At 43.1% G+C, this 25,166-nt stretch overlaps 1 protein-coding gene across 4 annotated transcripts in view; it reads left to right on the forward strand.

Annotated features, from left to right (window-relative positions):
- The window catches only part of Dym (dymeclin), a 254,863-nt gene that overhangs the window by 182,376 nt on the left and 47,321 nt on the right, over window positions 1–25,166 (forward strand). For all 4 annotated transcript variants that reach the window (XM_050151614.1, XM_050151615.1, XM_050151613.1 and 1 more), the window contains one exon: window positions 6,170–6,352. In XM_050151614.1, the coding sequence (XP_050007571.1) occupies window positions 6,170–6,352 (183 nt within the window). The remainder of the gene's footprint in view (window positions 1–6,169; window positions 6,353–25,166) is intronic.

A 25,166-nucleotide genomic window follows, 5' to 3' on the forward strand; every position in this document is an offset into this window, starting at 1 on the left:
ACCACGTTCTGCACCAGCCTGGGTGAGGATGTTCTAGTCTGCCTTGCTCCTGTGGTGAAGCTCTCCATGTGGATCATTTTATCTGGTTGACTTACAGAGTCATCCCTGTTGGGTGTAAGAAGACTTCAGATTATGCAAACTTTCTGGCTTTTCTGATTATAGAATAAGAGAGGCATTTTTCCATGTCCCACACCCTGAGCAGGAACCCAAGTCCATGTCCCTGGTGCGTCCTCTCCCACACACCCCTTCACCTCACAGAGCCCATTAGAAGGAACTGAAACCCAACAGAGTGACTTGCCCAAGTCCATACAAGCCAGGAACTCGAAGCCAGTCTAAGCTGCCGCATGCTGCCCAATTGCTCCGAGTGCCATCGTCCTCAGCACCACTGACCCAGCATGGCAGCTTAGTCCTGGCATAGTCCTGGCACTCAGGTTTGTATGTTTCCTCTCACTGGCCATGGTGTTCTGCCTTAAAGCCAGCAGCAGCCACACTCAACACAGTGGAAGAACCAAACGCAAATTTTTAATTGGGTTGGTTTGGGGTCACTCTGAGGAATTTTTTATGCTGATCATACTTGGTAACTCTAAGAAAATTTGCTTTCTGGGTTGAGTAATGTTTGCATTTTTCACAGAGGCTGAGACTTGAGTGAGAAGAGATTTTTAGAACTCACATAAAGCACTCGTTTTTGCGAATAGCTAAGTTAGCTGACTCGGCCTGCCCTACTGCACTGGTGAGATGATCCTGCAGAAAGAGCAGGCGAGGGTTGGGCCTTTGTGCGTTTGTTTGAGACAAGGCACATCTTCCCAGGGTGCTGTTTTACTGGGGCTTCCTCAACATCTTACTTTTTTAAAAATATTTATTTATTTATTATGTATACAATATTCTGTCTGTGTGTATGCCTTCAGGCCAGAAGAGGGCACCAGACCCCATTACAGATGGCTGTGAGCCACCATGTGGTTGCTGGGAATTGAACTCAGGACCTCCGGAATAGCAGGCAATGCTCTCAACCTCTGAGCCATCTCTCCAGCCCCCAACATCTTACTTTTTACAGGACGTGGGAGGGTGTTTGTTTTTTTGTTTTGTTTTTTTTTAAATTTATTTATTTCTTTATTAATTAATTAAAGATTTCTGTCTCTTCCCCACCGCCGCCTCCCCTTTCCCTCCCCCTCTCCCAATCAAGTCCCCCTCCCTAAGAAGAATGAAATGTGTGCAGATTCTGAAGGTGACCATTTCAGTTACCAGGTTCTGGCGCATGTGCAGTCACAGCTGCTGGCAGAAGCCGGGGGAAGGTGGCCAGCTCTGCTCCAAATAGCACTCAGAGCTACTGGAGCCTGACGGGCAGAGGAGCCACTGCAGCTGCCAGTCAGGGCAAAGCTGCTCTGGGCTGTGCTCTGGTCCAGTAACAGCCCCCTCTCCAGCTCATGCTGCAAAGTCCAGTCGGCAGACAGCTGGGCCTTGATCGAAACATTCCTTTTTTAAGAATTGTATGACCTCCGGGCGGTGGTGGTGCACGCCTTTAATCCCAGCACTCGGGAGGCAGAGGCAGGCGGATCTCTGTGAGTTCAAGACCAGCCTGGTCTACAAGAGCTAGTTCCAGGACAGGCTCCAAAGCCACAGAGAAACCCTGTCTCGAAAAACAAAAAAACAAAAAAACAAAAAAAAAAACAAAAAAAAAAATTGTATGACCAATTTCCTGTTATGGAAAACTATGTGAAGTTAACCAATGTCCCCTAGTGGCCACAGTTACCTTGCCACGGTGCCACCAGTGCCAGCACACCAGTACGATGTAAATCACTGCTCCTGGGGCTCTAGCTGAGGCCCGTGGGCCACATTCAGAATGTGTCCAAGGAAAGGTGAGGAAGACCCCAGGCTTTTACATTCCCACACGAGAGCAGCAGCCAGAACTCTGCTTCCACTTCACCTGCTTCTCTATTAAAGTTACCTATTGTCTCCTTTGGTCCCAGGCTTGTTCTTGGACTATAATTTGTGTGTAATACAAAGCCAGGTCTTTCTATCACACACTGGATGTTTTGGGACAGATCCAGGTCTGGCTAGAAATGACACGGTCACAAAGCTTTTCAGTGTGTGCCAGTGCATTGACCACATGAAGATAGCAAGAGTCTGTCACCGAAAGATGGCCTTTGAGGGCCAGGGAGCCGAGCCTGTGCACTTCCTCCCGCCCCACCTTTGGCAGAGTCCCATTAATTTTGTTGAAGGTTTTATTTTCTGCTGAAAATGCAGGAAATTTAGGCAGCTTTCTTGGAATTCCCCCAAAACTAATACAAACAAGATACATATGCGTCTCTTAAGGAAACTAAAAATAAATTATTTGAAACTGTATAAATTCCCTCTTAAAAGGAAAAGGAAGTTTATAAAATGAGAGGCAACTCTGAGTGTTGTTAACTGGGTAAAATATTCCCACAACTGCCGACTTATCCATCAGTATTGAGTTACTACTTAACATAGAGTTGTTGGGCTTTCAGTCAGAAATGCCTAAGACTGGGATTGTTCAGGGTTACACACACACACACACACACACACACACACACACACACACACACACACGTTGGCTTGCTGACTTGGTCTGGGCTCCATTCCTGCCATGTAAGCTGCATGGTACCTAAAAGGGACAGACTGTGCATCAAGAAGGCCCCCGTTTTTGTTGCCTCCGAAAACTTGGTTGCTCTACTCACGAACCATGGCATGGACGTCTGGTTTTGAAGTCGGGATTTCCCCTGTAGCTCAGACTATCCTAGATTATGAGATCTTCCTGTCTGCCCTGAGTATTATTTCATTTTATGTTTGTGTTTCTGAGGTAGGGCCTGGAACTATGTAGTTAGACCAGGCTGGCCTCAAAGGGATCCACCTGCCTCCGTCTCCGAGTTCTGGGACTAAAAGCATATGCAAGCTTACCCAGATATCTTTCTTTAGTCCTAAATGAGACAAAATTTACTTTATTTTAAGATTTTTTTTTTAATGTGTATGAGCATTTACCTGAATGCATGTCTGGTGCCCACAAGTCAGAAGAGGGCATCAGATCCCTGGAACTGACTGTGAGCCACCCTGGGATCCTCAGAACTGAACCCAGGTCCTCTTTGAAAGCAGCGTTTTAACCACCTAGCCATCTCTAGAGCCCCGTATTTTCATTAAATTTTAACTGGTCCATGGAGAGGGAGGGGGAGAGGAGTGGGGGGGAGGGGGAGAGGAGAGGGAGGAGGGGGGAAAAGGGAGACGGGGAGGGAAATGGGAGGCGGGGAGGAGGCGGAAATCTTTTTTTTTTCAATAAAAAAATTATATTTAAAAAATAAATAAATAAAAATGGCGACAAAAAAAATTTTAACTGGTCCTTTGGGGGATAGTATACAGAAAACTGATTTACACTGTAGAATAAAATAAGTTTTATAAAAATACTTTTTTATTTAAATAACCATGTTCTACCCATTCTCTCAAAATCAACTTTGCCAGAAACACAATTCGAGCTGGTTGTTGGACTGGCGGTCAAGTTAGCATGGCAACCTACGTCTAAACCCCAACACTCTTGAGTTTGAGGCTATCTTGGTTTGCAGAGAAAGTTAGTTCCAGGACAACACAGAGAAACCCTGTCTTGGAAAAAAGTTCTTTGCCTTTTCTTTTTCTCATTTGGTAGTAATATATAATGTAAAAATAATTCCCTTTGTTTTTAAGTACTTCAAAGTCTACAATTTCCTACTTTGGAAAGAAGTCAGGTACCGCGTCTCTTGGAATTCCTACTCAGCCTCACGTCGCACATTTTAAGGGCTTTACAAATGCAACTGAATGGGAGCTCCATGCAAAACAATATCTGGAGCAGGCTGAAGGCTTAGTTCAGTGGCAGCTCATGCTTAGCATGCTCAAGGCCTGGAGCTCAATTCCCAGCACCATTTTTAAAAACCAAGTAGTGTGGAAATAACATGATTAAATGACCTTTTAGATCTATCTAAAGTAAGTCCTGGGATTTAAGTGGTACTGTCTTTAAAAAGAAACACTCCAATTAATTTCATGCTAATTTTTCATCCATTTACAAGTAGTGATTATTGCCTAATAACGCTTTTTAAAATGAAACAAAAGAACCTTATTGATTTCATGTCAGATCCTATGGGTACCTGCCTCAGAATCCAGTCAAAGTGGCAACTTGAAGATTCAAATTAAATTGCATATTGTATTTATTGGGATGGCATTTCTTGGAAAGTAGAATTAACCAAAAGTTTGATACTGTTGTTTTTAGCAAATCTGAATTCCCCTGGCACGTAATTTACCCTGATTATCTCATGATTTGCTTGGTGCCTGGAAGCTGCAGTTGATCTTCCAGTGGGATGCACAGACCCACAGAGTGGTTTCGTTTCTAGGAAACAACACAGCAGGATCCCTGGCTTTTTCTTAAAGGATAATTAACGTAGTTAGCAAAAAACTGCTGCCACTTACCGTGAAAATGGACTAGTTGCCAGAGCTGTGTGCTGTGTATTCAAGAATAGACCAGTTGACCACTGGGATGGACATAAGAGGGCGAGGAGTCTAGCACTGCAGTAGCCACTAGCCTTACTGCCCCGCAACTCCAGAGCACACTTTAGGATCATACTGCAGACTTCCTAACTCATGACTGAGCTGAAGAATTACTAGTTTAAATAAAATGATGTCTGTAGCAGTTCTTGGTACAAATTTAGGGACATAATTAAAACCAGTCAATGTAGATACCTTCTTCAGGTCAACCTCATTTATTTCTCAAGAATTAGTGCCTTTAAGAGCCCGTATGGGAATAGCTATAATTGGCATCCAGCTGGTGCAGCCTAAGGGCCGCTGATCTGTGTGCAGCCTGCATCCAATAGGACTAATGGTGCATACTAGTTAAATATTTAGAGTTTCACCCAGGCTGTGATCAAGAAGAAATTGACCTTATCTCATGTGCTGTGATTTAGAGTCAACTTTATATTGAAATTTTAATAATGTAAATTATTTACAATATTGTATGTTAAAAAAGATATTGATAGAAAGCTATTATAGTCAGTGACCCATTCTAATTAAACTTGAACTTCTAAATTATATATAATTTCTTATTTTTCTGTTCTGATCACCTCACAACATTAAAATACCAAAACTGCTTTACAGTACAGCAAAATTTGACGTCATGTAAAATATCTTCACTCTATTTCCCCAACCTTATTTCCAGTTAATCTAAATAATGATAGAAACTGTATTTTCTTGCCATTTTATATATATACAGCCAAACTATAATGTATTAAAGAATAGCATTAGATACATTCATTAAATCCGAGCACTTGCAGGCAGGTGGATCTCTGTTAGTTCCAAGATAATCTGAGCTACATTGCAATTCCTATGCCAACCAAAACTGTAATAGAGAGCCCACCCAAGAAAATGCAGCTACCAAGAAGCCATGTTTAAAATCCTCTTTTGATGGGGTGGGGGGTGCTATGTGGAAATTCTTGTACCACATTGGGTACTGTTTGTAACCATATATAGTCGAGGCAGAGTTTTTCTTTTGTTCCGACCTCCCGATCCTAAATAAACATACAGAACTTATATTAATTACAAAATGCTCAGCCAGTAGTGCAGGCTTATTACTAACTAGCTCTTAGATTTTAAGTTGACCCATATTTCTTATTTATGCTCTGCCATGTGGCTGTGCCTCCATTAGCATGGCACATTCATTTCCTGCATCTGGCTGGCAATTCCTCTGACTTTTCCCTTCCTCTTCCTAGAATCCTTAGTTTGGTCACCATGCCTATACTTCCTGCCTAGCTACTGGCCAATCGGTGTTTTATTAAACCAATACAAGTGACAAATCTGTATAGTGTACAAGAGGATTATTCCACAGCAGGGTCCTCGGCCCTGTGCTACACATATTAATATAATGATTTAGGCAGAGGATACAAATAAGGTTCTCAAAGTGGGAGCTAAGTAGACTGCAGTTTTCCCGCTGGATTGGCTAGTTTTAATTTATTACATAAAATTTCAATTATCCCATACTAGTTAATTTTAACTCCCATCCTTTAGTAACTGATGAACCTAAAATTCTTGACAAAATCTTGAAGGGCTCTCCAGTGCTGTTAAGATTGTCAGTGGTCATTTGTATTACAGTGTCTTTGTGGTGGGGAACAAACACTGACTCCCTGTTGGGGTTTCCTTTCGTCATAAGGCACAGGACCTCAGTGTCATCGAAGAAGTGATCCGAATGATGCTGGAGATCATCAACTCCTGCCTGACGAATTCACTCCATCACAACCCAAACCTGGTGTATGCCTTACTCTACAAACGGGACCTCTTTGAGCAATTCCGAACCCATCCTTCGTTTCAAGATATAATGCAAAATATTGACCTGGTAAGTGTACGTGGTGGCATTTAGTCTCCATTGTATTCATTCAGTCATTTGTTTGTGTGTTTGTTTTGACATAAGATCCACTGAGTAGCCCAGGTTGTCCTCACACTCCTAGTCTTGCCCCCATCCGAAGCATTGGGATTTATAGGCATAGGCACCACACTCATCTGGATTCTTTTTTAAGTAGTAAAAGTGAAAAAGTTCAGTTTAGCACTGTAGTAAGAACAACCTACCAACAGTGAATCCCTCTGACGTGGACTGTGTTTACACAAACTTTGCGCCAACCTTTGTAGTCTGTTTGTCCACATGCTCTGCTCCATGGTTTCCTTAATACAGTACTGTATTCTGTTTTACTGAACATTTATCTCATTAGCATTTTCTATAACATTATCAATCCTTTTAATATCTCCAAGTTTAATATGTGCCTGGGCTGTTCTGTAGATGTTCTAAAATATATTTAACCATTATATTTTTGTTCATTTTTATCATTTCCAGTGTTCCTTATCAATTTGTAACTAATGAGCAACTTGTAAATAATCTCACATTTAAAATTACAATTTTAGTCTCTTTTTGTCTGTCTGTTTTTTGAGAGAGGATGGCCTCAAACTCCCTGCATTGTTGAGACTTGCTATGTCTCCATCCACCTCTTAGGTTCTGGGATGACAGATGTATGCCATTGTGCCTGGCTTACTTTGGGGTATAGTTTTAAAATTGGAATTTTGCTGGTTCTTACCATTAGAGGATATCTGTATATTTTCAAGATTAAGTACAGGCTGCTGCAGGCTGCCAAATTGCTTTTCAGAAATATGATTCAATTTGTATATCTGTGTAATATGGGTTTCCACAGGTAACCCATGGGACGCTCTTGTTTTTGTAGCTTTGAGTGTCAAAATTATTAATATTTGTCATTTTTATAGCAAAAATTGGTGTTACTTTTTTCCCTTTTTGGTTTTCGAGATAGAGTTTCTGTGTATAACCCTGGCTGTCCTGGAACTTGCTTCGTAGACCAGGCTGGCCTGACCTCTGCCTCCCGAGTGCCGAGATTAAAGGCATGCGCCACCACCACCCGGCCTCATCACAAATTAGCTTCTCTAGTGTGCTTATATATGTTTGGCTACTTCCTGTCCTCTCCAAAACCAGTTTTGCTTTTTTTTTATTGCTCTATTAGTGATTTCTGATTCTTTGGGATTCATAAATATTTTTTAAGTAGCTAGTAAGAATCACGGAGTATTCTTGTGTGGGTTTCATTTAGGAAGATATTTGATAGTTAAATTGTCCTTTAAGTATGGATCTATAATTTCACCAAGAGTGCACATATCCCTATCTTCCTCTAAGGTGTCTGTCTTTATTAGTTAGCATTTTGTCTCTGTGACTGACATGCCTGAGGGAGCAACCTAAAAGAGGGAAGATGCATTTTAAGTCAAAGTTTTTGAGGTCTCAGACCTTAGTCCTCACCTTTGTTGACACCGTACCAGCAGAAACATGTGGAAGAGGAGACTGCCTCATGGTAAATAGGAAACAGAGTAAAGGAAGGACTGAGGGCCAGGCGGAACCTCCTAAGGCTTACACACCTCCCAGAAGAGCACCAGCAACTGGGCCTGAGCATCCTGCACCTGACACGTGTGGAGTTGCCAGGCGATGTGTATCAAACCACAGAGGTTACCACGGACACTGGCACTGAAGTCAGGGCTTCTCCACCCAGTTTTACCATCCTCTGACAGCATCTCGTTATAATTTTACCCTGAAATTCCTTGATTGCAAGAGCGCATAGGCAAGTTTCACGTAGATCCAGCATTCGGATTTCTTGTTTTGTGAAGCTCCACTTAAAGCTTTTGCCAGACTGGGTGTGATGGTGCACGCCTTTCATCTCAGCACTGGGGAGGCAGACAGGTCTCAGTGAGTTTATTCCTTGTTCATGCTACAATTATGCTGAAGATTTGAGGCCTTTCTTGGCGACATATTGCAAATGTGTGGTCACTAACACAGCTCGAGACTTCCTGACAGAACTGGAAACTCTTCTCAAAATGATGAAGCAGGCAGCATCCTGCTCCTCTCCTCCCTGAGGCTCCCGCTGCCAGTGTCTGCTGCTGCTGTTTCTGAGCAGCTGGGAATTCCTTCTCTGTCCTTCTTGGATCTAGCAGCTTCCTGTGCCATCCACTTGCTGCTGGTAGAGCATATAAGCTAGAGCAGTTTTTTGGGGGAAAGGTGATAGGAGATCTGTAGCACGAATTCTAATTGGTATTAGTGATAAAAACCTGGAGTCAGTTATAGGCGTTAATGCTGAAGATCAGAGAAGCAGAGCACCAGCCACTAGAGAGTTCTTTTACCTCTACCAGTGCTCAGACCAAAGGGTAATCCTGTCCTCAGACGGCATCTCCAGACTCTGTCTCCACCAAGCCTCAGACTGCAACCGAGTTCCTGTCTCCTTGCACCTATATTCCTCCCTCCGCCCAGCCATATCATTCCTGTCTCCACCTCTCTAGTGCTGGAATTAAATGTGTATGATCCGTAGTCAGCATCTCAGGTTCTGCCTTATGTGAGACAGGGTCTCTTTTCCACATCAGTGTGCCACAGGCTGCCTGACTCAGCCTGCTGGCATTACAGATGTCCACCGCCATGCCCAGCTTCATTTGTCTTCTGAGAATCCAACTCACACTCTCGCCTACCAAGCCTATCGTCTCTGCAGCCCTGCAAATGTCTGGTTCCTCCATTCCCCCCTAGGGTTTCTAGCCTCTCCAGCCTTTGCTTGTGAAACGTCTTGATTTTCTGTACTTGGTTGTCATCAGTCACCTTTAGACTAAAGATTGATGTTCATTGGTCAGATCTAGGGGGAGTTATTTCTCTATGAGAGTCTTGTTCTCTCCTTTCCCAGGCTAGCTGTTGTTCTCAGGTGAGAATCGTCAAGCTCCTACCAGGGCTCTACAAGCTGCCTGCAGGGTTTCAAAGACCCAGTTAGAAGGGTGCTCCAAGTTGGGGTAGGAATAGGGAATGACTTCTAAGGGCCTCTTTGCTGTGCATAGTTCCTGGTCATCCCCTTAAGGCGTGTTACCAAAGTAGGCTGTGTCCCTGTCCTTCCCCCACCCCCGCCCAGTCTGGTGGAGATTGGTGAGCTCTGAACCAGTCAGCCTTAACTCCCCACCAGCCCAGTGTCTCACTCCACAAGACATAACTGCTGCTGCTGCTGGATGCTCTGGAATTCTCAGAGTACACTGAGTGGAGCCCCAGTGGAGACTGCTGTAGCAAACCGCTGATCCCAGCAGTCAGGAGGCTGAAGCAGAAGTGTCTTGAGTTCAAGGCTAGCCTCAGAAACTTTAGGAGACCCTGGAGATGGGTAAGAGGGGAGAAAAAAAAAAATAACAAGTCATTGCTAGCGGTTTAATTAGTATTTTCCTGTGTCCTTCAGTGTTGCAACTAGAGCAAAATATGGGCTGCATCTCCTCCTCTTCCAAATCTTGGTTATCACGGGGGTGTGCACCAGCATCAGGCGTTTTCTAGTCGGCACCACTGCGGCCATGGTGCAGAAACCCAGCACAAGTGTTATTTCTTCAGCTGAGTGCTCCAGGTAGACTTACTGCTATTTGCATATCCAAAAGCCTCAAGTTACACGTCAGCGTTTCTTCTCTAGAGAGCAGAGGGATAGCCCAGAGGAAGGTAGGGTGTCTTTTTTTTTTTTTTTTTTTTTTTGGTTTTTCGAGACAGGGTTTCCCCTGTGTAACAATCCTAACTGTCCTGAACTAGCTCTTGTAGACCAGGCTGGCCTTTGAACTCACAGGGATTCACCTGCCTCTGCCTCCCAAGTGCTGGGATTAAAGATGTGCGCCACCACGGCCCGGCTAGGTAAGGTTTCTTTAACACACAGGAAACCTTGGGTTTGATCTTCCTGGTTGGGAGCATGAAAATACTTCTCTGGTTCCAAATCCTCCTTCTTCACACCAGATTTAATTTTCATAAACTCTTACTCTGTTTTTTTTTAATGTATATGGCTGTTTTGCCTACATGTATGTACATGTACCACATGCATGCAATGCCCAAGGTGGCCGGATGAGCATCCCCTGGGATTGGAATTAACTGTTGGGAGCCGCCATAACCACTGAGCCACATCTCATCCCCATAAACTCTTAAATTGAGGGATATTAGTATTAATAAAACTATGAAATAAATTATTACCCAAGGGATACCTGTCACAAGTTGTCCTGCCTTCTGTAATAAGATAGGTGAAAACTACAGACTGGGATTTACAGTTTCAGGTTTTATGTTAATTGTATGCTTTGGAATAAGAAAAGAGCACAAACACCAAGGATGGGAGAACGCAGCCCCAGCTCTGACCCTAACTCTCAGAAAAAGGCCCCAGAGCCCTTCCTCTACACGCTTACCGCAGGGTCAGGACTGGACTGCCAGGTGGAAGCTGCCCTTCCCTGGGAAGAGGAGCTTTGTAGAGCAGAGCTCACTTGACAAATTCATATCTGTGTGTGTTTGGAAGTGAAGCACTTATATTTAAAAATCATGGTGCTCGTGAGTTAAAGGGATAACAAAATTTTTTCTCTCTATGCATTAGAAATTGTGCTAACCGGCTTCTAGCTCAGCTCCCTGGAAAGCTAACGAAGGTGAAATGTCAGCTGTGTCGCCAAGCAACCCCGCTACGATACAGAGCTATGATAAAATGACATTTGATTGGCAAGCTGAGTCTACATTGGGAAGAACTATAAATACCTAGTGAGAAGCAATCGTTAGGGGCTTTGAAAAATAAGAGATCTCATGACCTAGTATGTCCTTCATAGATCTCATGACCAAGTATGTCCTTCATAGATCTCATGACCAAGTATGTCCTTTATAGGAACCCAGGAGCTTAAACTGTCACAGTGTGGATGGGTTTCTCTTGGGGCCAAGTTTCCTAAGCTGAGATGGCTGCTGCAGCCATCCACCCCAGTAGTCAGATTCTCTTGTATCTGAGATAATACTGAGGGGGCAGAGACTGTCTGTGAAGCTACTGTAAGGGTTTTCAACTGGACCTGGTGGCACAAGTTTGTCACAGCTCCTCAAGGGTCTTAGGCAGTAAGATGGCAAGTAACCTGCCTGGGTACAGAGAGGTTCCCAGGAGACTCCTCTGTGGCTGTACTGATGGCATGCCATGATTTCGGCCTTTTATCCTGCTTGGGACACTTTGCTGAATGATTATGCCTACAAGGTGGCTCAGAGGTTAAGAGCATTGTCTGCTCTTCCAAAGCTCCTGAGTTCAATTCCCAGCAACCACATGGTGGCTCACAACCATCTGTAATGAGGTCTGGTGCCCTCTTCTGGCATGCAGGCATAGACACAGACAGAATATTGTATACATAATAAATAAATAGATAAATAAATTAATTAATTAAATAAATAAGGATGGATATTTCAGTGGTGAGTAGTCTTTTTTCTTTGCATTATAAAAGTGTTTAATAGTGACAATCCTTTTCAGCCTCCATGTCTCTATCCTGTGACATCCCATTCGCTGTGTCTGCCCGACTGGCTGTCCTCTTCCTAGCCTAGCTTTTGCTTTCCTCCAGTTTCCTTTCCCAGAGTGCCCCAGTCAGGGTTATTGCTGCTACGATGAAACACCATGACCAAAGCAACTTGAGAGGAAAGGGTTTATTTCACTCACAGTTCCATACAACAGTTCATCATTAAAAACAATGAGGGCAGGAACATAAGCAGGGCAGGAACCTGAAGGCAGGAACTGATGTAGAGACCATGAAGGGTACTGCTTACTGGCTTGCTCAGCCTTCTTTCTTTTAGAACCCAGGACCACCAGCCCAGGAATGATATCACCCACCATGAGCTGGGCCCTCCCCTATCAATCACTAATTAAGAAAATATGGAATCATTTTCTCAATTGAGATTCTCTCCTTTAAGATAATTCTAGCTTGTGCCATTAGCCAGTACATGTACCTTCTTCTTCCCTCACCTTCCCTTTCACTTCCTCTATCCCTTTCTTCCTTTTTGGGTGGCCTCTTCAGTATGTGCAGTAGATGGGTGATTATATATACCTGCAATCTCTTGGGGGGGAGGGGAATGCTGTTTAATTCCAAGTTCTTTTCATTATTGTAGCTAAGGTTTTCTTGGTGTTTCTGACAACCTGCTAGCCCAGAGCCAGGAACACAGTTGTGGTGACGGTAGGTCTTTGTGAACTAGCGCATCTTTTGGATGATTTAGTTTTAAATTTGCATTTAAGCCACTTGTTTCTTTTCTCCTTCTTCTTCATTTTTGCTTTTATTACTTGCTTGCCTAGCATTTATATGTCTTATCTTAATCTTTATTATAAAATAAACCTCTGAGGTGTATTCAATTTAATCCTCAATTTATAGATAATGAAGCAGGTTTGGAAAGTTCAGATGGCTCACAGCCATCCATTTGAGAAATGATAGAGCCAGAAGGTCAGATGGACTAATAATAAGGCCATGCCTGCTCACCATGCCTCCTCCCTAAAACCATCTGATCTAACAAAACACACAAGCAGGAAGCTCTTCCTAGTTCCTCTCTCCTACAGAGTCCAGTCAGTCTGCATTCTGTATCATAGTAGTGGCAAAAATGGTTACTGTTGGTAACCAGGCTATTGGTGGGCACTAAGATGTCTCTGAGAGCTGGACTTGGTGGCTCATACCTGTGATCCCAGCATTTAGAAGCCCGAGATAGAGGATCACAAGTTCTGGGCCAACCTGGGCTACTTGACAAAAAGGAAGAAGAAAAGGTCCTGAGGGGGGGTCTTATCTTTTGTATGGACATGCATAAACAATGTACAGTTTTGAACTGTCACCATTTCTAGCTCGGTGTGTTTCAGAAAGGATGAGAGCAGAGTGGAGGGGAACAAGTGAGGCCTTACTGCAGAACTCATGCATGGAAGTAAAGCGGTTGTGCAGCTGGCCTGATAGCCAGTGCCTCTTTACCCAGCATTGTCGGAATAAGCCATTCCATGGCATTTAACCTATATTCAGCAAGCGTGCAGTGTGTAGATTGGGCAGTATACTACTGTTCAGTTTACAAAATCAAATTAGTAGCTAGATCACTCTGAACATGTCCTGAATATGCCTGTCATTGTTAATGATGTTCCAGTGCAGCCCTCGCTGACTGCTCATCTGCCCCAGGAGGGAGACAGTTCTTAGAGAGAGGGGGAGTGGTTGGCAGGGAATCACTTAGCTGGTAAGTCACTCTGGCACTTGAATCCAGCTCTTCTCATCCTAAATCCCTCGTCTTCAACATTCACTTAGAAGAACTTAAGACTCAAAATGAATAAAGGTTCCAACAGTCCACCAACTTTCTGCTGGATACTTTAATCCAAAATAGAACCCTGCACATTGAGAGTCCATTACATTTTGATACATAGTAACAATATCTCTGCAACAAGGATGTATCAGTAACATCTTTCCTCTTTGCTCTTTTGTACTTTACCTTGAAATTGCGGCTTCAGCAGACCTTGGCTGTTGAAAACTGTTGGTGAGGGGGATGAGGAATCTAGCTGATGGAATTGGGAGTTGGTGTTTTTCTTTAAGATTCAGTAACACCGAATAGCTCAGATAGGATGACTAATCTTCCAGCACCTTCAATGTCTACAAATGAGTTGACATGTTTTCAGGTGCCCAGATTTGCATCACCCACTGTACATATTCTTTCTGTCCAGAACAGGAGACAGTGTCATCCAACTGAGTTAAGGAGCAGAATAAAGTAATTAGGACCACATAGGAAGCATGAGTGACTTCCTAGGTAGCTGAGGCAGGAAATGACTGAGAGAACATGCTAACCTCTGGATGACACACTTTACTGTTCACATTGTGTTTCTGGCCCTGACCGCCCTTGCTGCACTTCAGACCAGCGCCTTCAGGTGTTTCTTTGACAATCCCACCATATTAGTAGCAGAAATTCTAATTGTTCTTAATAAAAACCCAAAGATCAGAGAAGCAGTGCAGCCAATCACTAGAGAGACCTTTTACCTCTACGGAATCCTCAGACCAAAAGGATGATCCTGTCCTCAGACTGCTTCCTTAGACTGTGTCCTCTGACTGACTGCCTCAGATTGCATCTTCAGACTACAATGAGCTCCTGTCCCTCCTGCCTTATATTCCTCTCTCTGCCCAGCCGTATCACTCCAGTCTCCACCTCCCTAGTACTGGGATTAGAGATATGGGATCCCAAGTGCTGGGATCACCTTTGTGTGAGCTCTGTTTCCCTTATAGACTGGATCAATTTCGTGTAGCCTAGGGTGGCCTTGAACTAAGAGAGAGCCATCTGCCTCTGTCCTGGGATTAAAGGTGTGTGCCACCACTGCCTGGCCTCAAGTGGCTTAGCTCTGCACTCTAATTTCAGGCAAGCTTTGTTAAAACACAAACAAAATATCACTCCCTACACATCAACTGATTAAATCATAAACTGTTACTTTGTCCCAAAAGTGAACACAGGGCTTTCTTCTCTTGAGTCTTTCATATCACAGTAAATAGTGTCAGTGTCTGTCCCGTGGCTGTAAGCCGGAAAAGAGGAGGAGGAAAGGGAAATGAGAGCACATGGGATGAAGTGGGAAGCTGCAGATTTCTAGAGAGTGGTTAGGAAGCTTCCCTGGAATGAACTGAAACGAGGCTTGAAAGAGACGCTTGCGAGAGCCCCGTTGCTCTCTGGATGCAGAGTATTCAAACCTGAGAACACGGAGGGTAAGATGAGGTGAAGGAGGACTGTCTGGGGAAACAGGCAGGCATGTTGAGAAGATGTCAACTCATTCAACTGTCCAATTAAAATGAGTGGAGTCATCTATTGCATGATAAACTATACCTCAGTGAACTTACTACTAAAATATAAATTCCCTGATAGGGGTTTTCTGCCTAGAACATTGAAAGAATTTCTACTCAACAAAGTAAGAAAATAAACTATAAAAGCATAGGGGTATTCTTATTTTGTTTGGATTTGTTGTTGTGATTTGAGGGTTGTTTGTTTGGTTTTGGTTTTTTGTTTTGTCCATCAGTGAGCTGAGATCATAGTACAGCCAGGATACCTTGATCCAAGAAGGAATAGATCTACTCCCCTACTGTTCTGTAGATTAAGGTGAGATGCCAGGACTGCATCCCTGTGACGTGGCAAGAAGGACCAGATCGCTGCCATTCCAGTGAATGAGGATAAGGATCACCTGAGAGAACAAGACAAAACACTGAGGACACCATCATGGATGATTTATACTCAAATATGTTTTATAGTGAACTGGTAGCTTCCTAAGGAGCTGCAGACATGAAGTAGTATGTGTCCCCATGACCCTGCAAGACCCTTTTCTCACAGGGGCGCAAAAGTCTTCAGCTGTTGTGGGTATCACGCTTCATTGCCCTTAGGCAACTTGGTTACTAAGAGAAATGGAAGAAAACAACACCTATTGGGAGGAAGGGTAAAAACAACTGCATTAGCCTCTAAGAGTGCCTTTAGAGATGTCTGTACATCACAAGACTCAATGGGGTTATTTGCCTGTCAGGGAAAAAAATAAAATAAAAAGGATGAGGGGAAATGTCACAGACAGCCCTAGACATGCAACCTGCTTAAGTACTTAGTCTTAGAATAGCAGATCCAGAGTAACTCAGAACCCACTGCCTTCTGCCACTAGCCTAGCAAGTGTTAGGTCATAAGCAACGGCCATCCACTGCTGAAAAAGAATCAACAGCCAGGTTCCATAGCCCAGACATACAGGGACATCCAAACGCAGAAGGTGGAGGTGACTGCTGAGAAGCCATGCAACTGAAGGTCCTAAGGAGGAAACTTATTAGATGGTGTGGTCACTGAAAGGAGCCATAGCAACGGAAGTCTCAAATCCAGTTAACCTTCCGAATAAATTAGTTCATCCTCAAATCTGGCCCAGCATTGAGGTCACCTCAGTCTCCATAGCTCTCCACATAGTGTCCAGAACTCAACCAAACACAGACCAAAAAAATCCAGAAAAAGAAGAGAAAAAAAAAAAAAACAGAAAAATCAAGAAACAACAAATAGGCTGAGAGACAATTCAGATGTTAAAACTATCAAGCATTTAATATATGATTACTCTCATTAAACTGTCTAAGAGGACCATCAACAACGCATGACCCCCAGCCAAATCCAGCCGAGGCATGGCTTGTACAGCCTCTGACCTGAGAGCAGCAGCATCCACAGCTGTAAAGAAGACTGCATAACAGAGCCTCTGCTGTGACTCGCAGGCCGTGCAGTGCTTTCTCCCTTAGCCTTTATAGGAAAAGGTCACCAACTCCTGACTTGGTGTGATAGGGGGCAGCGTGTGTAAACAGCTAGAGAATCCCAGAGACAGACACTGCAAGAAAAAGAAATCAAATGGGAATGCTATGGCAAAGAATTGCTGTGACTTGCTCATCAGTAGGCCTGGGTGTGGCCAAGGGATAGGTGATCACTAGGAATAATGCTAACAAATACAAAGAAAAATGTGGAAAATGAGAATGGAATTTCTAAGAGCTGTAAGATGACATCAAATGGTCCAGCGTGCCTGTAATTAGTGTTAGAAAGAAAAGAGAAAGAACAGGTCTTTAATCCTAGCACTCGGGAGGCAGACGCAGGTGGATCTCTGTGAGTCTGAAACCAGCCTCATCTACAGAGTGAGTTCCAGGACATCCAGCAACCCTGTCTCAAAAAATCAAATGGAGAGAGAGAGAGAGAGAGAGAGAGAGAGAGAGAGAGAGAGAGAGAGAGAGAGAGAGAGAGAGAGAGAGAAGGAGATATCTAAGCATAGATCCAAGACTCTCAGAGAACTCCAGGCAGGGTAAGTCCACTTAATACCCACACACTATCTAATATCTAAAATGTAAAGAAAAGAAAATGCAGACTTAAGAAGAGTTAGAGAAAAGAGAAGCAGTATATTGACACGCATTTAGAACAGAAGAGGACTGTAACACGAATCTCCTTGTCAAAAACTGTACATGCAACAGTGAATGACACTCTAAAATGAGACGGGAAGTCTCGGTGATCTGGAATCTGTACTCCACAGAGACAGTCTTTAGAATCTAGACCATAATAAAGATATTTTCAGACAGAGAAATGTTGAAATAGGAGCGGCGGCAGGGCTGCGTCCCCAACACCCCGGCCGCTTGGCTAGCTTATGCCCGAAATAACAACACACAAACTGTATTCATTTAACTGCTTGACCCATTTCTATCTAGCCTCTTCTAGGCTAACTCTCGCACCTGGACTAGCCCATTTCTAGTAATGTGTGTAAGCACCCCAAGGTGCGCTTACCAGGAAGATTCTAACCTACGTCCATCCTGGGGAGCTTCATGCCTCTGCCTCAGAGCGCAGAGCTATCGTGTCTCTCCAGGAGCAGAGCAGAGTCTGACCTCACTTCCTCTTCCGCCCAGAATTCTGTTCTGTTTACTCCTCCCATCTATGTTCTAAGCTATGAGGCCAAGCAGTTGGTTTATTGCTCAGCCAATGAAATCAACAGATTGATATATGACACTCCCACATCAGAGAAAGCCTCCTGCTGCTAGAGATACTCTGCAAGAAATCCTAAGGAACTTATCTAAACAAAAATCCAGGGCTGGAGAGATGGCTCAGTGGTCCCGGCAACCACATGGTAGCTCACAACCATCTGTAATGGGGTCTGGTGCCCTTTTCTGGCCTACAGACATAAACACAGACAGAATATTGTATACATAATAAATAAATAAATAAATAAATAAATAAATAAATAAATAAATAAATGTTTTTAATAAAAAAAATCCATACTTGGCAAAAACTTGGCTCTACAAAAAGAAATAGTGTGGGAGACGATAGCGGTTTTGGGGACTAAATTTGATCCCCTGGCACCCATGTAAAAGCCAAATGTGCTGGCATGCACCTGAAATACCAGCCCTGAGGGGGGGAGACAGAGGCAGGGAGATCCATGGGCTTTGCTGGCCATATAATCACCAAGTTCCAGCATCAGTGAGAGACCCTGTCTCAAAAAGTAAAGTGGAGAGCAATTGAGGAGGGTGACTGACATTGCTTCTGGCCTCTGTACACAAACAACACATTTCCAGAAAAAAAAAAAAGGACGCGTTCCCAAAGTGATAAAAGTTAAAGAAACCATAAAAGGCTTTTTTCCCCTGTTTATCCACTGTATGGCTTTCAGCCAAATGCCAAACATTGTGGAATACATCTTTAATCCTAGCACTTGGGAAGCAGCGGCAGGCAGATCTCTGTGGGTTCCAAGCAAGGCTATGTAATAAAACCTTGCCTCAAAAACAAAGCAAATAATAATAATAATGTGTTTTCCAAAGAAGGGATTAATAAACTGTTCTGTAAGTGGACAAACAGAAAGCTTTGGGGGTTTAGGGATTCCAGTCTCATCACAACTACTCAGTTCTGAAGTTGTAGTTCAGTAACTGCCATAGGAAATACTTATAAGTGTAAAAACAGACAACAGACCTAGATTCAGGAGAAGCATTTATTTAAAACATTTTTATGATAGGAAAAAAAAGCTATTCAAATAAATATTTTATCCCATGCTTTTTCAGTCGCAGTCCAGCTGGCCTTGGTGAGCTCACAATAGATCAGCCCCACTGTCTCCCTGGGTGGGTGCACCCCTCGTGGTCCTGACATCTTTGCTCATATTATCCCTCCTTCTGCTCCTCCTTGGGACATTGGGAGCTCAGTCAGGTGCTCCAGTGTGGGTCTCTGTCTCTATCTCCATCCATCTCCAGATGAAGGTTCTATGGTGATATGCAAGATATTCATCAGTATGGCTATAGGATAGGGTCATTTCAGGATCTCTGTCCTCAGCTGCCCCAGGAACTAACTGGGGACATCGCCCTGGGCACCTGGGAGCCCCTCTAGCACCAAGTCTCTTGCCAACCCTAAGATGGCTCCCTTAATTAAGATATGTGCTTCCCTGCTCCCCTATCCAACCTTCCTTTATCCCAAACATCCCGTTTCCCAAGTTCCCCCCAACCTCCCCTTCTCATTTTTCTCTCCCCATCTCCCCTTCCCTCCTTCCCCCCACCCCCACCCCCAACATCCCATTTTTTGCCCGGCAATCTTGTCTACTTCCCATAATCAGGAGGATAGCTATATGTTTTTCTTATTTATTTATTATGTATACAATATTCTGTCTGTGTGTATGCCTGCAGGCCAGAAGAGGGCACCAGACCTCATTACAGATGGTTGTGAGCCACCATGTGGTTGCTGGGAATTGAACTCAGGATCTTTGGTAGAGCAGGCAATGCTCTTAACCTCTGAGCTATCTCACCAGCCCCTCAAATAAATATTTTTTAAAAGCTACCTGAAGCAAGGACTAACTTCTAATTTTTCTGAAAATAGTGAAACTCATCTGTATTTTGAAAGAGGAGTTTTTTTTTTTGTAAGCTCACTTGAAAATGAAATAAATTTCAGTTGGCCTTATCAGTGTATTAAGCTTATGATGATAATGCTGATTTTAATGTGGGAAACTTCCCTAGAGTCTGTTCCAGGCTTCTTATTGTGTTGCTAGTTTAAATAAGATGGCCTTTGTGGCAAAACTTAGGTCTTACAGATCATGTCTTTGTGCAGTATAAAGTCGAGATCTAGGAGACAGGGAAGGAAGCACACTGAGTGGTAGTCCTGTGCATAGGTGTCACTTCCTGGACTACTCTCCTGCTTTATAGTTATTGATTCCCACACTGCAGAGGGATTTTGTCCTGTGTCAATTACAGCTCTAATCAGACTAATGGTGCAGCCTGTGACCTGGTGGGTGGGTGGATGGTTGGTTGGTTGGTTGGTTAGTTGGTTCGTTGTGGTTTTGAAAACATACTTGATGATAGAGCATTGCCTAACATGCAAAGAAAGCCCTGTGTTTGATCCCTAGCACTAGAGCCGGGAATCGGAGACATCCAAGCCTGAAGCCTGGGCTCCATTTGTCACGTGAGAACTGGGGGAGACTCAGTGAACCTAGGAAGAGCTGCTCCTGACGCTCTCATCTGCTCATGTCTGTCCCATCCCGTTTACTCATCTGTAGGGAGAGGTTTCATCAGCTTCATAGAATTGCTGTGGGCATTAAATAAACAGCATGGATGCAGTGATACTTTATTTGTATTTCAATAAATAAAGCTTGCCTGAAGATCAGAGTGCAAAGCTAAGCCACTAGAAGCCAGGGAGTGGTCAAGCACACCTTTAATCCCAGGATTTGGGAGACAGAGGCAGACAGATCTCCCTGAGTTCAAGGCTTCCCTGGGCTACACAAGATCGATCGATCAAGAAACAGAACCAAGTGGTGGTGGCTCACACCTTTAATCCCAGTGTTTGGGAGTCACACACCTTTAATCCCAGCACTAGGGAGGTGGAGACAAGAGTGATATGGCTGGGCAGAGAGAGGACTATAAAGGGGAAGAGACAGGAACTCTCTGGAGTGTGGAGTGTGAGTATTCGTGGAGACAGGATCTCACCCTTTTGGTCTGAGAATTTGGTAGAGGTAAAAGGTATCTCTAGTGGCTGGCTGCTTTGCTTTTCTTCAGCTTGAACCCAAATATCTGTCTCTGGTTTTTATTATTCGTGCTGCACATGGAAAGAAGGCATGCTCTAGGTTATAGACCCAGTAACAATTCCCTCCTGGTGTAGAAAGTATACTTATCTTCTAGAAGTAATTTTTTTTATCATTTCCTAAAGTAGTGACATTCTAATGCCTTTAAGCATACAAATGAGACAGTTTTTAAAAAAATAAATAATAAATAAATGGATGAAATTTACTTAGAACTGGAGCCACATGACCACCCTGCCATTCTCCTGGTGACATGAGAATTTTTCATGACTTAGAGGCAAGTCAATGTAGACCACAGAGTGAACAAAATAGGCCTGTCATTACATCCCTTTGTTCTCTGGTTAAGTGATGTGAGAACTCGTGCTTTGTTGGCCTGTCACATCTCAAAGTATAAGAGTGCTGTGGGCTCCGCCTAGCTTTGATTGTGAGCATTTTGTTGTCTTGATCAGCAGCTCCCCACCAGTATTTCTCAAGGTCATGGGAAGGTCATATTACAACCTCATTTGTTCATCTAAAAAAAAGAGATTTCATTTCCCACCAGTATTGGCAGTGGGCACTGTGACTTAGTGGTAGAGCCCTACCTTTATTGTATTGGCTCTGACCCTGTGCCAGGGTGAACTGCAAAACTTCAGGTACTCCGAGGGACAGAAGGAGGTCCTTGGTATGCAGGGTGGCAGGTGCACTCCCTTTCTGATTCCCTTACACTGTGTTTCATTTTGTTCTAGTGATCTAGTGGCTGGGGATGAAGCTCAGTGGTACACTTCTTGCCTAGCATATGCAAAACTTGGATTCCACCACCAAAAGGAAGGAAGGAAAGAAGGAAGGGAAAAGGGAAGGAAGAAAAAAAAGAAAAAGAAAAGCAAATGTGTTCCTATAGGATCTGAATTCAGTTAAACAAATCTTTGAAAAAAGTCTTATTTATCCCCCAGTTTGAAAGCAATAGAATAGGCTCAGTGTGTGTGACAAAAGACAGTGCAAAGGTAGCATCCTCTTCTAGAACAGCTGCCCCTCAGGAGATAGAAGTGAGGTTTTTACCTGTCTCACAAGCAGTGGATTCATCAGCATGACTAGGGAGATTTCCGTTTGATGCTCTGGAGTAAATAATGTGTCTGCCAGCTGTAGCAGCGCACGCCTTTAATCCCAGCCCTCAGGAACAGAGGCAGGCAGATGTCTGTGACTTCAAGGCCCGCCTGGTCTAGGGAGTGGGTTCTAGGATAGCCAGGGTTATATAGAAAGAAACTGTCTCAAGATAGATATGGGTAGGTAGGTAGAATTAACATAAAAAGTATGTCTTTCTAGTAATTATATTTTGCTTGCTATTGATGTGAGGCCTTTGTGATTAGCAGAAATTAATGATAGCCGGTTACCCAGGTTTCTCAATAATAATTTAATGAGTACTAAAATTCTTTTGAATCACCAAGTCATTCTTTAAAATTGAGTTCAATTTGTCTTTACCTCACCGTTGTTGATTTTCTTTTGTATTTTATTTATATATGTGTGTGTATTACATATATATATAAACACATATGTATGTATATGTGTGGGTAGGCATGCCATGGCACATGTATGAATATCAGAGGACAACCTGTGGGAGTCAGTTCTCTCCTTCCACGACATGGATTCTGGAGAGTATACCAGGCTTAGTACTAAGCACCTTATCTACTGAGCCATCTCGACAGTCCATCCTAGTCTTTATGATAGATAAAGCATTGATGCTGGGCTGGAGAGCTGGCTTGGTGATTAAGAGCACTGGCTGCTCTTGCAGAGAACCAGTTTTGTTCCCAGACCTGGCCAACAGCTCATATCCGCCTGTTACTCTAGTTCCAAGGAATCTGATACCTTCTTCTGACTTTCTTGGTCATCAGACATACACACTCATACACATAAAAACAAACTTAAATCCCTTTTTAAAATTAATGCTATATGTAGTATGTTGCATGATTTATAAATAAATGAAACATATTACAAGTACATGCTTTTTTTTTTAACGCGTAGGCATATTCAGTCAGAAAAGTTTAGAGACCTCAGGCCTACATTCTGGCTGACTGTCCAGAAGCACCTGGGGCATTGTCTCTGACCAAGCCCAGGGTTGGCATTTCTCGAGGCTTCCTGGCCACTTCTGATGATCTGTCACATGTGAGAGTCACTCAGTGTCTACCCTTTCTGTACTATATGCTGAATATCATCCAATGGCAAATGACACCGGCTTTTTTGGCTTTTCAAGACAAGGTTTCTCTGTAGCTTTGGCCAAAGAAATTAATTTAGGCATGATTATTAGGTTAAATCACATGAAATTGCCAGTATTTATCCTTTTTTGATCCATTTTGTGTATCTTTGTTGCACATTTTATCTATTTTTAATTTATCATTGTTGTGGTGATATGTGGTAATATGTGGTATGTGTGTAGGTATGCCTGACACTTTTATGTGTGCACTTTTTTTTTGTCTTTTTTTTTTGTTTTTGTTTTTGTTTTTTTTTTGTTTTGTTTTGTTTTTCGAGACAGGGTTTCAATGTGGCTTTGGAGCCTGTCCTGGAACTAGCTCTGTAGACCAGGCTGGTCTCGAACTCATAGAGATCCGCCTGCCTCTGCCTCCCGAGTGCTGGGATTAAAGGCGTGCGCCGCCGCCGCCACCACCACCACCACCACCACCACCACCACCACCACCACCACCACCACCGTGCCTGACACTTTTAGAACGGTTCCAGGGATCCAACTCAGGCCAGCAGGCTCAGGTAGTGAATCCTTGCAGGCTTAGCCATCTCCTCAGCCCTACTGTAAGGTTTTTGTTTTGTTGTTTGTTTGTTTGTTTGTTTTTGTTTTAAAAGACCGGATTTCTCTGTGTAGCTTTGGAGTCTGTCCTGGAACTTGCTCTGTAGACCAGGCTAGCCTCCAACTCACATGAGATCAGCCCTGAGTGCTGGAATTAAAGGTATGTGCCACCACCACTCAGCATAAAGATTTTAATAAACCTTTGATAAAGTGTTTTCTCTTTGTGATGTATCTGTCTTTAACTCTTTGTTCCCTTTGTATGACTTGGACACTAAAAAGAACTTTAATCCAAAGTCCCAGAAAAAATAATTCTTGTCTGTGTTAGCTATGTGGCTTGGTACCTTTTTTCGGTGATGCAGTCACATCTTGCTTGCTCTGTGTCTGGCTTCCTCTGTGTCTGGGTGATGACTGCAGACTGAAACTTCCCTCTTCCCAGAATTCTCATTGCCCCACCTCTACTTCCTGCCTGGTATTCCCGTCTATATTTCCTGGCCAACCAGCGTTTATTTAAAATACAAGTGACAGGATACAGACCACTGTACCAGAGCACTCTTCCCCCCTTTTTTAAAACAAGAACTCTGAATCGAATCTCCTTTGTTGAGCTTTTCTACTTACCATTATCCATAACAACTTGTAACAAACAGTCTAAAGAAAGACAAACATTCATAATCCATTTTTTGGAAAGGTAGGTATAGTTTTCCTGCTGATTGGGTGCACTGATAATCAATCATATGGGGACCTAAAGAAAATTTAGAGTTATGATCAAGTCTTGACTGGAGTATCCTGTGAGGCTTGATCATCTCAGACAGCAGTCTTCTTTAAAAAAAAAAAAAAAAAAGATTTATTTATTTATTATCTATACAGTATTGTGTCTATCTACAGGCCACCATGTGATTGCTGGGAACTGAACTCAGGACCTTTGGAAGAGCAGGCAATGCTCTTAACCACTGAGCCATCTCTCCAGTCCCTCAGACAGCAGTCTTTAAGCTGTTCTGGATGTCGAACTTAAACATGTAGGCCATTCCTCTTATTGGAGATTTCTCAGGGGGTCTTCCTTGGTCAAACCTGATTTTGATTAACACAGAATGAATCCACAGTCCCCCATTTCCTGTGGAAACAAGAACAAAACTTCTTCTCCAAAGTAACATATCTTTTGACTTAAATTTTAAAGTCAAAGCATTTTGACTTTATATATTGGGTTAATCCAGCAGCATTTATAATCAAATGTCTTTTAGCAGCTTTTGCTCCTTCCTCAGTCATCAGACAATTTAAAGACAACACAATAACATACAGTATCCAGACTCTCTGTGTATTTTTCATCTTTAACATGGCTTTATTTTAACCTCTATTTTATTTTTAATTTTTGGCTTTTTGAGACAGGGTTTTTCTTTGTACCTTTGGCTGTCCTGGAATTCACTCTGTAGACCAGGTTGTCCTTGAACTCACAGAGATCAGTCTGCCTCTGCCTCCCAAGCATTGGGATTAAAGGTGTGTGCCACCACACCCAATTACTTGCTTTTTTTTTTCTTTTTTATTTTAAGGATTTTATCCTTTTTGTTCTCCCA

The sequence above is a fragment of the Alexandromys fortis genome, unplaced genomic scaffold (genome assembly GCF_014885135.2).
Source record: "Alexandromys fortis isolate MF-2015 unplaced genomic scaffold, M_Fortis_MF-2015_v1.1 scaffold_71, whole genome shotgun sequence".
In the NCBI taxonomy this organism is placed as follows: Eukaryota; Metazoa; Chordata; class Mammalia; order Rodentia; family Cricetidae; genus Alexandromys; species Alexandromys fortis.